A 14,187-nucleotide genomic window follows, 5' to 3' on the forward strand; every position below is an offset into this window, starting at 1 on the left:
GCCTCGATCTTGTTTCATTTGTACGCCTTGCAATCGCCTCTCCGCCGGTTGCTCATACGGGACCAGCACTCACTCTTGTCGCTGTTTTCGCCGCCCCTCCCCACTCGGTTGTTCAACGAAGCGCAACCTCGCGCTCGCCTCTCGCGGCTTAGAGTCTCCCTCGGAAACCACTGTCTTGCTCTCCAAGCAGACGGCAGCCATTCACCGCACCAGCGAATCTGACGCTTATCGCTGCTCGTCCTGCATGAGGTCGAGGTTGCAATCGATCCACTTTGGTATCCCAACTGCGTCCACTGTCCCAAGATGAACGGCATCGAAAACGGTCAGAACTTCGACCCGGCCTTTGACGCCTTCTTTCAGGCTCCCACCTCCTCATCGCCGCACCAGCAGCTCCAACACATTATGGCGGATTCGCCTTCCATGGCTCAATTAGTGGGACTCCCTCAGGCCGATCCCAACTCTTCGCTCAGCGTCTTTGGTCACGATACGACCAACATGCGTCCCACCTCTTCGGGCAACAACCTTCATCTCAACATCTCGGGTCTTTCCGTCAAAAGTGAAGCCGAGCCACAGCTACAGCAGCAACAGCGATTCAACAATTCGCTCAATTTTGCAAATACCGCCGCTTCCTCACCTCAGTCGAATCTTGCGTCGCCAGTCGATGCAGCAGCGACGCCATTCCACCTGGCCGGTGCCGCTTCGACGTCGCCGCTTTTGCATCCCGAAGGCATAGCCAACTCGGATGCGCACCTCGGTGCACCCACCGCCTCTTCGCCGCTGCGAGCCGAGTACAATCTCAACAATGAGACAGCTCCCACATCCGGCGCTGTGCGGTCCTACAGCTCCACATCCATCAAAAGCGCCACTGGCTCTCAGAACGCCGACAGTCCCACGTCCTTTGGCGGCGTCGCCAACCAGAGCATGGGCGATGTGTCCGTCGATGATCCCAACGTCACCGGCCAATCCGACGCTGACCTCGCCGCGGAAAAGAGGCAGAGCAGCAAGTTTGTCTACAAGCTCTTCCGCATGGTCAGCGATCCCGACTACCAGCACCTCATCAGCTGGAACCGCAACGGCACCAGCGTCATGGTCTGCAACTTTGACGAGTTCGCCAAAGAGGTGCTCGGCAAACATTTCAAGCACAGCAACTTTTCCAGTTTCATTCGTCAGCTCAACATGTATGGGTTTTACAAGGTCAACAAGACACCCCGCGGTCATCGCCAGTCTGTCGATGCTCAGATCTGGGAGTTCTCCCATCCCAAGTTCCTGCGCAATCGGCCCGACTTGCTTGACGACATCCGTAGGAAGGCGCTGGACTCGGAGCACGCGCGCGTCGAGGCGCGAGACTTGCAGTACAGCGTCAGCGTGGGGCAGATGCAGTTGCGACAGCAGGTCGACGAGATGCACTTCAGACTCGAAGAGCTCACCGAGCAGAACATGGCGCTGCGCACCTTCACCACGCAGCTCAGAGACGTGCTTGGACTCGTGCTTGAGCACGTCAAGAAGTCCAGCGGTGGCAACCTCGGATTCGATGTCCGCATCCCTACGCTGGATCTGCCTTCTCCAATGCCTCCGCAGGGTCTGTGGACGCCGCAGGGGCACGACGGCCCACCCATCTTTGTTACGGAACCCGAATTCGGCGCAGGCGTAGGCCCAGGCGGTCTGCGTATGGGCTCTGGCCCGACAAACCTTCCCCAAGGTATGCATGGAACACCGCCGACGTTCGACGCCTTTGGCATGGCGGGAACGCCTCTTTCCCGACGCGTCTCTTCCAGTTCGGCGCACAGCGAAAGCATGCTGACGATGAGCGGCTCACCGATGCATGGCTCAGTGCACGGTGACGGTGGCATGATGGCGATGGGAGCCAACATGACACCGCAGCGATCAGCTTCGTTTGGCGAGGGTCAGATGCCACCCCCGCAGTTCAACATCGGCCGCAGCGGTGGACCCGGCGCGAATCGAGCCGGTCTCGCTGGGCTGGCTATCGACACTTCGGCGTCGACAGCGGGTATGTATGGGCACGGCACGCATCCCGGTTTCAGTCCGACGTCGGCAGGATTGTCTGCAAGCAATGCCGGATTGGGGATGATGAGTATGCCACCGTCTCCGCTGACGCCGCAGCACCAAGCCATGATGGCTGCCATCAACACACCGTTGCCTCCTTCTCCGGCGCCAGGCGCAATGCCCAATGGGCAATTCAAGTCGTTCGACGGGTCACCGTTCATCGCTTCGAACGGGTTTGCGCCGCAGTTTGGCCACAACAACCTGACTATGGCCGATCAGAGCTTCTTCGGGCCTGATGGCGGTGATGGACCGAACGCCAAAGCGATGCGAACGCAGCTGAAGCGTACGGCGTCGAATTCGGGGCCAAGCGGGCAAGGGACACCTAGTCTGATGCAACAGGCGACGTCGCCGGGGCTCGCCAAGAGGAAGTCCCCCGTGTAGGCGAAGCTCACATCTCATCGAAAAAGAAAGCGACGCTTTGGAGTGAATCCACCTCGAAGGTGGAAGCTAGCCAAGCAATTTTACATATACCCGGGCTTTGTAGAGCCTACGACCGGCTGTTGACAGCTGTTGGATGGCCGATTCCCCACCGAGCCAGTTTTGGCGTCTGTTTAGTGTACACTTCCCTCTCTTTCTCCAACTGAAGATCTGTTGCTTGCTCTACGAGCCAGACTCTCGATCGTACGACGCTCTTTTTTACCTCTGTCACTCCCTTTCGCTTTTTCACCGCTTGAAGCTGTTCTGTAATATGAAGTGCTCGACACGAGTCAGCGTGTGCGATTTGCTGCTGTGTGTGAGTAAATGGCGAATTATCGGATGATTTGCGGTCAACTGCGAGGTGCGGGTGGGGAGAGGAAGAATTGCGGGGGTGCGCGCGGTCATTGCTGCTTCGCGCACGGATAATTGCAAGGCGGGAATGTGAGATTTGCTTGCTGGAACTGGACCCTTGGACAGGGCGAAGCGTGCAGCTTGCCGGGCAGGTTGACTTTGTACCATATCACTACGACGCCCACAAACACACAATATGGTCGGGGAGCAGGTTCCTCGTACATCGTACGATTCGCAGGCGACTGCATCCGATGCAACGATAGATCGAACGGAAAAGTATAGAGACGGTGCGGGGATGATGGTGTATCCTCCAAAGAGGGTGAGTTCGAGGTATGTGGATGTGGAGGAGGCGGTGGGGTTGGATGATGAGGAGGTGGTTGGGTTGATGCAGGTTGAGAGGGAAGGGCCGAGGTGGTTGGGGAAAGGGGGAAGAGGGAGGAGGAGGACGGGTGTGGTCAAGGGAGGGTTGATCTTTGCGGGAGTGGTGATCGGATTTGTGCTGGGGGTGCCGACGATACAGTGGTTGAGTTCGGGGGTGAGTACTGCCACTTCATCCTCGACCGATGGAAGCAGTGCAGCGAAACCTGGGATCGTACCTGCTGCATCCAGCGTCGATATGTCCTCTCCCGGAGAGTGGAAACAACTCGCTTCTCCCGACACACCCTCCGGCCACTACGCGCTCTCCAACACCACTCACTTCCTCGTCGACTTTCAAGACCCAAGCTGGAACACCTTCGCCCAAGCCGCCCTCGGAACCGGTCTCGACCTCACCGAAGTTTCTTCCTCCAAATCCAAGTCTGGTCAGGACCTCATGCCGATCGACATGGACACCGTCTTCGGCGGAACCCTTTCGCCGCAATCGAGCGATCTCGAGTGGAGCGACGAAGACCCAGACGAAGGCGTGTTCAGCCACGTCGACTGGAGGAAACGCGATATCTGGCTGGAGGACGTCACGCACGCCAGACATGCCGAGACGGGTACGGGGAAGGTGGCGTCCTTCGGAGGCAAGAATTTGATCGTGGAGGGGAAGAACGTGCTGGATGGAAGGGGAAAGATGTTGGACTGGACGAGGTTCAAGTTCTCACCGGATGTAAAGTGGGTCTTGTTCTGGTCGAGCGAGGTGGATCAGTGGAGGTACAGCAAGAAGAGCTTTCTTTGGCTGCATAACATCGCGAGCAAGAAGACGGTTTCTTTGGGCACGGGTCCGGGTCAACCTCCCAAAGTGACGTACGCTGCGTGGGCGCCCGCCGTGCCCGGCAGCACCGACGCGCCCGGTCTGGCTTTCGTCGAAGACAACAACCTCTTCTTCGTTCCGCGCGCAGGAGAACCGACCATCAAGGTGACCCAAGACGGTGCTGCGACCATCTTCAACGCCGTCCCCGACTGGGTCTACGAGGAGGAGGTGTACGGCTCGGACTCGGTCATGTGGTTCAGCCCCGGTGGAAGCAAGTTGGTCTTCCTCCGGCTGGACGAGACCGACGTCCCCGTGTACGAGTTCCCCAAGTACAACCCGGATGCGTATCGTGCTGGGCTGACGACGCCGTACCAGCAGATGGTCAGGATGAAGTATCCCAAGCCTGGGTTCCCGAACCCGACGGTGAGCGTCAAGATGATCGATCTGGAGGAAATTCGGCTGGCGACGCGGAAGGGGGTGAGTGTCATGCCGACGCAGTATACGTTGCACAGTCCGATGGTCGGGAAGGGAAAGGCGGAGAACGAGGTGGATCGGGTTTTGAGCAGCGATGCGGGGGTGAAGGAGAGACTGGTGACCGAGGTCAAGTGGGTGGGTGACGACGAGCTGTTGGTGAGGGAGACGGATAGGTACAGCGATGTGATGCGGTTGGTGCTATTCGATCTCTCCAGCGGAGCGTCGGCCAAAGCCGCAGGGACAGACATGGTGGGACAAGTCGTCAGGAGGAAAGACGCTCGGGCGGATAAGAGTGGATGGATCCGCGCTGCTCAGACCATCGAACCTCTGTCGCATCACAATTTGTCCATCAAGTCGACCGCCTACCTCGACATCGTAGTGTCCCCCGAAGGATTCCGACATCTGGCGTATTACGAATCGGCCGACTCCGACGAACCCATCTTCCTGACCGCAGGACGGTGGGAGATTGCCGACCTGAAACACGTGGATGCCAAGCGGAACCGGGCGTACTTTGTCGCTGCTAGGCCGACGCCTGCGCTGCGCAACGTGTACTACGTCGAACTGCCGGATTGGAAGAAGAAATCTGGAAAGACAGAGTATTTGGTCAAGGAGCCGGTGGCGATCACGGATGTGTCCAAACCAGGGAGCTACGACGTCAGCTTCGACCCGAAAGGTGCCTACTACGTGCTCAACTACGCAGGTCCGGACGTGCCGTATCAGAAGGTGGTGGGAGTCGACGATCCGAGCTTCGAGTTGATGCTGGAGGAGAATACGCTTCTGAGGCAGATCTCGAGCCAGTACGTCAAGCCTTCGAACACGTTCTACCAGCTCAAGCTGAACAGCACGCTGCCGGACGGAAGTCAGACAGTCGCCAGCGTGAAGGAGATTCGACCGCACGATTTCGACGCTTCGGGGGCGACAAAGTATCCGGTGCTGTTCCGGGTTTACGGTGGACCGGACTCTCAGCTCGTGGATGCACGCTGGAACCGCGCTGACTGGCATCAGTACGTAGCTTCGACGCTGGGCTACATTGTGGTAGTTGTCGACGGCCGCGGTACGGGTTTCAAAGGTCAACAATACCGATCCTGCGTCTCCTCGGACCTGGGCCATCTGGAAGCCTCCGACGTCAACGAAGCTGCCACGCTCATCTCGACACTCCCCTACGTCGACTCGACGCGTCTCGGCCTATGGGGCTGGTCGTACGGCGGCTACCTTACCGCCAAAACCATCTCCCAGCCGAACTCTCCCTTCTCGCTCGCCGTCTCCGTGGCCCCCGTCACCAACTGGCTCTTCTATGATTCGGTCTACACGGAACGCTACCTCAAATCGCCCATCACCAACGCCAAGGGCTACGAGACCGCAGCGGTGCACGTCACCGCCGGGTTCGACAAGACCAAATACCTGTTGATGCAGGGCAGTGCGGACGACAATGTTCATTTCAGCAATTCGGCCCATCTACTGGATCTGCTGACCAAGCAGAAGGTGAGAGGGTTTAGGTTCAGGATGTTTACGGATTCGAGCCATAGTATCCGGACGAGGGGGGCGAATAGGGAGTTGTACGAGGAGATGACGGCGTTCTTGAGGGAGAACTGGGGTGCGGGTGGGAAGAGGGAGGCGAAGGAAAAGGGGAAGGGGAAGGGTAGGCCGGCGCTGCACAATTCGGTCGAGTAGACGGGAGACATAGATTACCGTGATTGAGAGTGAATACCACCAGCCTTGTGTGGTCGACGGTGTGATGTGAGTGAGAGACCAGGATGTTCGTGTGATTGTTATGTCTGGCTCTGGTTTGACAGGCAAGGCAAGAACGAACAAGCGGGGTAGAAGGGTTGCCATGCTGAGGTGAAAGTTGCCCGCTCGGAGCAGCTTCGGTCGATCTACGACAGACCGGTCAATTTCTTTTTTTTTTTGAATCACGCCGAGAAAAGGGAGCCCCGCGGAGTGAGTCGCCTTCTCCCACCCGGCCACGTCCCGTTGTGTTTCCGACGATCAGAGTGTCTTGAAAGGTATCTCCTCACAGATGGATAGCCGATCGAGTCATCGCATAGAATATACGATAGCGCGTGGATGAAGATGGTAACGCCACTATTCTCGGGTAGCAGAAGGTCACGTTGAGGACGCTATCTCGTCGGCGATAAAACGGCGTCTTTTGAGCCCGAACACGCGCGCTCGCGCTAAATTAGGCGGAGAGTGAGAGACGACGCGGAGCGTGATCTTGACAGGCGTGGAGCTGGTAACGGAGTTTACTTTGGTTTGCGAGGGAAAGGCCAGGTAATGCAACCCACTCGGTGGTACAATGTCGCTGTCAACGAAGGAGAAGGCGTTGCGAAGAGGCGTGTGGTTCGGGTTTCCGATGAAGTCGGAGTGCCGAATCTTTTTTTTTCTCCTGGTGCTCGAGAGGGGGCTTATCTTGGTCAGTGGGGTATAAAGACCAGAGGTCTTCTGTGCTGAACACTTGCCCCTTCAAGGCGTACGACACTGAGCCCATCCTTGCTCTTCCTTCCACTATCTCCCGCACATCGCCTGCTCCGCAACTCGTCCATCATGTCTCTGCGAGAGCCATCCGACGCAGCTGACCTCTCGCAGCCACGTTCCCGTTCATCTTTCGTCCACGCCTCGCGTCCCACTTCGATCACCACCACCACCACAAACACAAATCCTGCTCCTCGACCGCGCACCACCAACGCACTGCGCCATGCGGTCAAGAGCATCTCGAAATTCACCGGCCACGGAGCGCACGGTGACGCCGAGAGCCGCAGCATGTTTCTCAAAGAATGCTCGCTCTACACATGCTTCCTGCTCGCCGGATGGGTGGATGCTACACCGGGAGCGCTGCTACCTGCGATCCGGCAGCGATGGGATTTGAGCTTCGTGTACGTCTCGATGCTCTTCGTCGGCACTTTTACCGGATGCATCATCGCTGCTGGTTTCGTCTCACCGATGATGGATCGTTTTGGGTTCGGAAAGATGATCTCGGGTGCGGCTGCTCTAGGAATGGTGTTTCCGGTGGTTTTCCTGACGATGCCACCGTTCCCGGTGCTGATCGTGGCGATGATCTTTTCGGGAATGTCGACTTCGACGCTGGATGCGTTGGTCAACGTGTGGATCTCGCAGAGACCAAAGGCGGATGTGAGGCTGGGGTTCACGCACTTCCTGTATGGCGTGGGCGCGCTGAGCAGTCCCTTGGCTGCTATTCCGTTTTTGCACGAGGGAAGGAAGGGGATTGCGTTTCAGTACTTTTTCATCGTTTCGTTGGGATTGGCGACGGTCGTGTTGACGTTGGTGACGGTGGCATTCAGGTTGCAGAGGGATGAACATGTCGAAGGCCCAGAGATGGGTGATGTGACAGAGACGCGCATCGAGTTGCAGCCGAGGAGCGCGAGCGATTCGAAGGAGAAGCACCAGTGTGTTGATGAAGCTGGAGTCTCGCAAGCGGGCGAGTCGGGCTCGTCATCGACACCGTTGGAACTCATGCCTACTACTTCGCGCGGTCTTGGCCGCTCAGAACTGCACCCTGTCCCCGCAGACACGGCAAACACACGTTCGGCATTTCACAAGCTCAAGGCGGTAGTGCGTCAACGAAAAGTCATCCTGCTCAGCCTCTTTACGTTCATGTACGTTGGGACCGAAGTCACCGTCGGCGGATGGTCGTCGACGTTCCTGCTGGAAGTTCGCAACCAGTCCACATCGGCCAACGCCATCGTATCTGGCTTCTGGGCAGGCATCGCCTTCGGCCGGATTCTCCTCATTCCCGTTACGGCATGGATGGGAGAAGAGCTCGCGGTGCTCGTCTACCTCTTCTGCGCCATTGGTCTGCAGCTCCTCGTCTGGTTGCTCCCCAACATCGTAGCCAACGCCGTAGCGCTCGCCTTGCTCGGCGTGTTCTTGGGACCCGCTTTCCCAGCCATGATCCGGGTGTGCGAGAGGACCGTTCGGCCGAGAGCACACCTGACCGCGGCGATCAGCTTCATCTCGACATTTGCAGCGGCGGGTATGGCGATGCTACCGTTGCTGGTGGGCATCGCATCGCAGGAGGCGCCTCAGGGGATCAAGATCTTGGCGCCCATGTTGGTGGCGATGCTGGCGGTTCAGGTGGGATTGTGGTGTGCGACGAACAAGAGGTACCTCGTAAAGAGGGTGCTGAGGAGGAAGGGGGACGAGCAGCAGGGGATTGAGGACGTTGATCGGCTTGACTAGTGGCCAGGACTCTGTAGATCTGTTGTATTGATTGACACGAATTGCTTTCCGCGGATGCTGCGTGGTGGCGGCTGACAAGACCCTGCATCTAATGCTGTGATTTGAGTTTGACAGCACGCAACACGCTGCCAAATAATCGGAATTGCCGCCGATTTTAAGCCGAGTCACAAAAATTGATCGTACGACATCCGAAAGCAACTCAGCTTTTCGTTCTTCGCTTTCATCGACATCATCTCTTGCACGCCGACCCGCATGTTGTAGCACACTATCATCATCATGGATGACCTCGAAAAGGGCACGCAAGGCTCTGGCCGCACAGGTCACAGCCTGATACCGGATCTGGGGACGGATTTACCAGCTGCGATACCCGAGCATTCTTCCTCCAACTCCCTCCAACAGCAAGCTTCTAGCAACACCAACACAGCATCCTCTTCCACGCAAGATGGTTGCTCACCGCCACCAGTAACGCTCACACGTTCGCAACGATGGCGCTCCGAGTTGCGGCGCATCACTATGCACTTTACACCTAGCTGGTTCAGCGTCAACATGGGTACCGGGATCACCTCCATCTTGCTCCACCAGCTACCATACCAGTTCAACGGTCTCGGGATCATCTCGAACGTCATCTTTGGCTTCAATGTTCTGCTTTTCCTTGTCTTTTTGGGCATCAGTATCGCACGCTACATCATCTGGCCGCAGCTGTTCTGGATCATGTTGTTCCACCCGACTCAGTCGCTCTTCCTGGGCACGTTTGTTATGGGTATGTCGACGCTTGTTGCCATGTGCGCCATCTCGGCTGCCCCAGCTTGGGGTGGCGGATTCATCACATTTACGTGGACGCTATGGTGGATCAACGCTGTGCTGTCACTGTCCATCTGCATCGGATTACCCTTCATCCAGTTCACACGACACGTACAGTCTCTGGACAAGATCACCGCTGTGTGGTTCTTGCCCGTCGTCACTACCATCGTCTGCAGTGCAACTGGAGGGTTGGTGGCGGATTTGCTGGATGTAGGGCATGCCAAGTTGACCTTGGTGGTATGTTGGGTGTTGTGGGGGACAGGGTTCGGGATGGCGTTCTTGCTGATGAGTCTGTACTACGCCAGGCAGGCTATCTACAAGATTCCACCCGCGCAGCTGATCGTCAGCACATTCCTCCCGCTCGGTCCCTGCGGCCAAGGTGCATTTGCACTGCTTCAGTTCGCATCCGTGCTGTACAAGTTGGCCGACGAACACGGTGTTGCACTTCCCAACGAGAAAAGCGTCGATGTGCAGACGGCAAAAATCATGGCTACTGCGATCTATGCGGTGAGCGTACCAGTTGCGCTGGTCATCTGGGGTTTGGGACTGGTATGGTTGGTACTGGCGGTGTCGAGTCTGGTAGATCTGTGGTTGGTCAGCGAGCTGACGTTCAACTTGGGTTGGTGGGGGTTTACTTTCCCGCTGGGGGTGTTTGCTACGGCGGCGATCAAGTTCGGCAGTGTCCTCGACTCGGGTGCGTTCAGGGTGGTGGGGACGGTGCTGGCGTTGGTGGAGGTGGTGTTGTACATCTTCATCGCGACCATGACGGTGAAGAGGGCGTTGACGGGGGCGATCTTCTTCTCACCCTGTTTGGCGGAGATGTGCGACGAGAAGGGAGAACCGCCCAAGTACGTGCCCCCAGCGAGAAAGTATGGCTTTGAGCCGAGGGTGATGCACGAGGAGTTTGATGGGGAGGGGGAGAGGAGTCGGAGCAGGATGAGGGGGAGGAGTCTGGCCAGGGTGGGCAGGTTGAGGGGTGAGATGTCGTTGTCGAGGGCCAGGAAGTGGATTGTTGGGGAGCAGTCGCTTTCGCCGTTCGGCAGGGAGGGGAGCAGGGGGAGGAGTATACAGAGGTCAGCGGCGACGACGGCGTTTTAATTTGATACCCATCTGGATTGGATTGCAATGCGATCGTGATGTCTATGACTCCCTCGAGTGGGAAGAGTGATTTGAACATTTGAGTCGAGATCGTGTATAGTGATGAGAAATCAGGCCGCATCAATGCTGATGTCCTTCCGGCAGAATGTCAAACGTCCACTCGTCCACCGTTCCCTGCGTAGCCTCGCTCAAAGGGCCGCACACCATAGCACCGATCCACCACTCCTCGTGCTCTTCTCCGTCCACTGGCACGGCAAGCCCCTTTTTCTCTCTCAGCAAGAACCTCTCTGCATCCTCTTCTTTGCCATCTCCTGCCACGACTGTGTAGTAGACATGAACATCCGGACCCGTCTTCTCGATCTCAATCTTGACCCGCTTTCCACCAGCACCTCCGTTCGCTAGAGGTGAAACGTTCCAGTCCGAATACGGGTTCGTAGCGACAACACCGACGTACTGTCTTCCTCCTTCGTTCTCCACACCTGCTTTCAGCCAGAGCTGACCTTGAATACCGCTTGTGCCAGCATGCTGGCGCTGGATGAAGAGCGTTGTTTGTTGGAATCGCTCGGTGCCGGGCTGCGAGAGGATACCGGAGAGTCGGAAGGAGGCGCTGTCGGGGAGGGAGACTGACTGATACACGACAGGTCCGGTGGTGCGATGTGCAGATGACTCGGGTTGTGAGCCAGGCGCTGTCGTCCACCAGTCGGTACGTGCGCCGGAGGTGATTGAGACGGTACAGGAGGATGAGGTGGAGGGCGAGATGGTGTGGGAGCTAGAGGACGTAGGGTCGTGGAATCTCCACTGCGGGTCAGAACTGCTGCTCATGATGAGAAGGTCCTGAAGGTGGAAGAGGCGATGATGGTGTTTGTGACGGTTGGGATACTCTGATCAGGTACAAGAGCGCTCTAGGATGTTCGTCGGAAGCAATTACGTCCCCACGTCGCAATGCAAGGGTTGCTGAACCGTCAAACATCAATCTGCCCAGCTCGGTGTCCCCCACACCTTCACACGTGGTCCGGGTTCTTGGCAGGAAACGCTTAAGCCCGGAAAGACTGGAATTTGTTACATCGAAAGACGGTAGGGCTTTCAAATGCTTCGCGTCGATTTTCACCGAGGCCGGCCAAATCGCCGGCTGGGATGTCACGAATTTTTGATTGTTGTTACACGGGAGGAAAAAACCTGCCGCGGGCTGACCTCTGTTCTGTCGAGAACTGCATCGACAATTCGGGTCGCTCTGCATAGATAACGCCATTTCGAACCTCAATGTCGATGGGAGAGCAGAACTTCGCGGGAACCAACCAGGGTCCAGCGCGCCACGCCCCTCTTGGCCCCTCTCGTCGAGACTTTCGGCTTAGGTGTTCTTCGTTGGTTCGGCTCGGTGCCCGCCGGTTGCAGACGTTAATTTTTTTGCTCCTCACCATGGCGAAGGTCGCGTGTGCTGAATTGCTGAAACCTTATCTCGAGGATCAGGCTCTGAGTTGGGGGCGGTCGTTCCTGCATCTGGCTTGCGCCAGAAAAGCCACCTCACTTGAATCTGCTCTTCCAACTCTTGAAATCTCTTCCCTCCTCCCTTCCCACCAGCATCTGCCATCCATACTTCGTGGCAAAAGATGTCGTACCCGCAAGACGCTACAGTCGGCGGATCAGGTCCGTCGATGGAAGCGGACCACAACAGCAAGCTTCGATCAGCCGAAGAAGATGCAGGATCCATGGACAAGACCATTCACATGACGCCGGCAGAGGATGTCCGTGCTGAGGTTGGCGTCACCACCACCGAAAGGACTCACCTCAAGCAAGGGTTAGAGCAACGCCACCTTTCGATGATTGCATTGGCGGGATCCATCGGAACAGGTCTGTTCTTGTCGCTGGGTGGATCCATTCAGACTGGCGGGCCGCTCGGTGCACTTCTGGGCTATGCAACCGTAGGCGCCATTGTCTGCGCTGTGCAATTCGCCCTCGGCGAAGTATCAGCACTGCTTCCCGTCACCGGCTCCTTCGTCCGCCATGCCGACTACCTTCTAGACCCAGCCTGGGGTTTTGCGGTGGGCTGGAACATCGTATATGGAAACGTGCTTTCCATCCCTTCGGAGATCTCGGCCATCTGCGTTCTTTTCCAGTTCTGGACGGACATCAACTCGTCTCTCTGGATCATGATCTTCATCGTGCTGACTTTCACCATCGGCGTCGTCTTCATCCGCGCCTACGGAGAGGTCGAATTCGCATTCGCCTCACTCAAGTTGCTAACGGTCGTATTCCTGATCATCTTCGGCCTCGTCGTCAATCTTGGCGGGATTCCCGGAGTCGAGCGTATTGGTTTCCGGTACTGGGATACGCCAGGACCCTTCGTCGAGTACATCGGAACAGGCGCCTGGGGTCGGTTCCTCGGCTTCTGGTCGTGCCTCGTCTCTGCTGTCTTTTCCTTCGCTGGAGTCGAAAGTCTCGCCATGGCAGCAGCCGAAACAAGAAATCCAGGTCGAACAATCCCACGAGCCTGCAAGAGGGTATTTGTTCGTATCGCTCTGTTCTACTTGCTGGCGGTGCTCGTTGTGGGCATGCTGGTAGCTTCGGACGATCCTCGTCTCAACGATTACTCGGGCACAGCTGCTCAGTCCCCATTCGTCATCGCCGTCTCTACAGCAGGCTATTCTGCGGTAGGATCCGTGGTCAACGCCATCGTGATCACATCAGCGTGGTCATCGTCGAATCAAGCGCTACTGGCTGGAACTCGAGTGCTGTACGGTCTGGCACTGAAGCGTCAAGCTCCGCGCTTCTTCCTTCGAACGACCTCGTGGGGCATCCCGATCTACTGCGTGCTCTTCTTCACCGCGTTTATGTTCCTCAGCTTCATGACGCTCTCCTCTGGTGCACTTACTGTGTTCTACTGGTTCGTCAGCTTGACCGCGGCAGGTGTGCTGGTATCGTGGTCGACAGTCTTGCTGAACCACATCCGCCTCAAGACGGCTCTGCGCAAACAAGGCGTCCCGGCCTCGGAGCTGCCATGGAATAACGGATGGACCGAGTACTCGAGCTACGTCGCTCTTGTCATGTGTCTCGTCATCCTTTTCACTGGCGGGTTCAGCGTATTTACCGCGGGACGATGGAACGCCAACAGCTTTGTGTCGAGCTACCTGGATATCCCGCTGGTGATCGCCTTCTTCGTGGGATGGAAGCTGATCAAGAAGACAAAGTGGGTCAAACTTGAGGATCTACCATTGAGGGAAGCGATCGAGCAGGCCAAAGAGCGAGCTGACCAGGCTCGTCTGGAAGAGGAGGCAGAAGCCGCTGTGAAGGGAGACAGAAGGTGGCTTCGATTCATCAGCTGGATTTGGGATTGATCTTTAGACCCGACTCGCTCTGTAGATACCCATCAATCTTTCAGGTCGAGGTTTATCTCAGTGTTGATCGTTACCTTTCGAGAGTCTGAGGTCTGTCTGCTTCGAAGCTTCCAGGATGAACACCTATCGATTTCTACCCTTCGGTCACGCCGATATGAGCTACCGTCGCGGTTGGATCGAGACCCAAGTCTTGCATGCGAAAACTAGTGGAGGTGCTGCTCAGCGCGAAAATCCGCCCACGCCCAGCAGACTCGCGAGATGCCTGCCATTTTCGTCGACGAA

At 57.1% G+C, this 14,187-nt stretch overlaps 6 protein-coding genes across 6 annotated transcripts; 5 read left to right on the plus strand and 1 right to left on the minus strand.

The window, feature by feature from the left end:
• Positions 1-303: 303 nt before the first annotated feature.
• PHSY_005564 (DNA binding transcription factor) lies at positions 304-2,445 on the plus strand (the record flags this gene model as incomplete). Its single annotated transcript, XM_012336173.1, has 1 exon — positions 304-2,445. One exon carries the CDS (start codon positions 304-306, stop codon positions 2,443-2,445), a length of 2,142 nt encoding a protein of 713 aa, XP_012191563.1.
• Positions 2,446-3,448: 1,003 nt separating this feature from the next.
• Positions 3,449-6,151, plus strand: PHSY_005565 (hypothetical protein; the record flags this gene model as incomplete). Its single annotated transcript, XM_012336174.1, has 1 exon — positions 3,449-6,151. One exon carries the CDS (start codon positions 3,449-3,451, stop codon positions 6,149-6,151), a length of 2,703 nt encoding a protein of 900 aa, XP_012191564.1.
• An 870-nt stretch (positions 6,152-7,021) lies between these two features.
• Positions 7,022-8,674, plus strand: PHSY_005566 (transporter; the record flags this gene model as incomplete). The annotated part of the gene is made up of 1 exon (XM_012336175.1): positions 7,022-8,674. The coding sequence occupies one exon, from the start codon at positions 7,022-7,024 to the stop codon at positions 8,672-8,674; it is 1,653 nt and encodes a 550-aa protein (XP_012191565.1).
• A 276-nt stretch (positions 8,675-8,950) lies between these two features.
• PHSY_005567 (malic acid transporter) lies at positions 8,951-10,573 on the plus strand (the record flags this gene model as incomplete). The annotated part of the gene is made up of 1 exon (XM_012336176.1): positions 8,951-10,573. One exon carries the CDS (start codon positions 8,951-8,953, stop codon positions 10,571-10,573), a length of 1,623 nt encoding a protein of 540 aa, XP_012191566.1.
• A 120-nt stretch (positions 10,574-10,693) lies between these two features.
• On the minus strand, positions 10,694-11,395 carry PHSY_005568 (hypothetical protein; the record flags this gene model as incomplete). The annotated part of the gene is made up of 1 exon (XM_012336177.1): positions 10,694-11,395. The coding sequence occupies one exon, from the start codon at positions 11,393-11,395 to the stop codon at positions 10,694-10,696; it is 702 nt and encodes a 233-aa protein (XP_012191567.1).
• An 830-nt stretch (positions 11,396-12,225) lies between these two features.
• Positions 12,226-13,905, plus strand: PHSY_005569 (amino acid transporter; the record flags this gene model as incomplete). Its single annotated transcript, XM_012336178.1, has 1 exon — positions 12,226-13,905. The coding sequence occupies one exon, from the start codon at positions 12,226-12,228 to the stop codon at positions 13,903-13,905; it is 1,680 nt and encodes a 559-aa protein (XP_012191568.1).
• Positions 13,906-14,187: the final 282 nt, after the last annotated feature.

The sequence above is a fragment of the Pseudozyma hubeiensis genome (assembly GCF_000403515.1).
Source record: "Pseudozyma hubeiensis SY62 DNA, scaffold: PHS51, whole genome shotgun sequence".
Classification (NCBI taxonomy): domain Eukaryota; kingdom Fungi; phylum Basidiomycota; class Ustilaginomycetes; order Ustilaginales; family Ustilaginaceae; genus Pseudozyma; species Pseudozyma hubeiensis.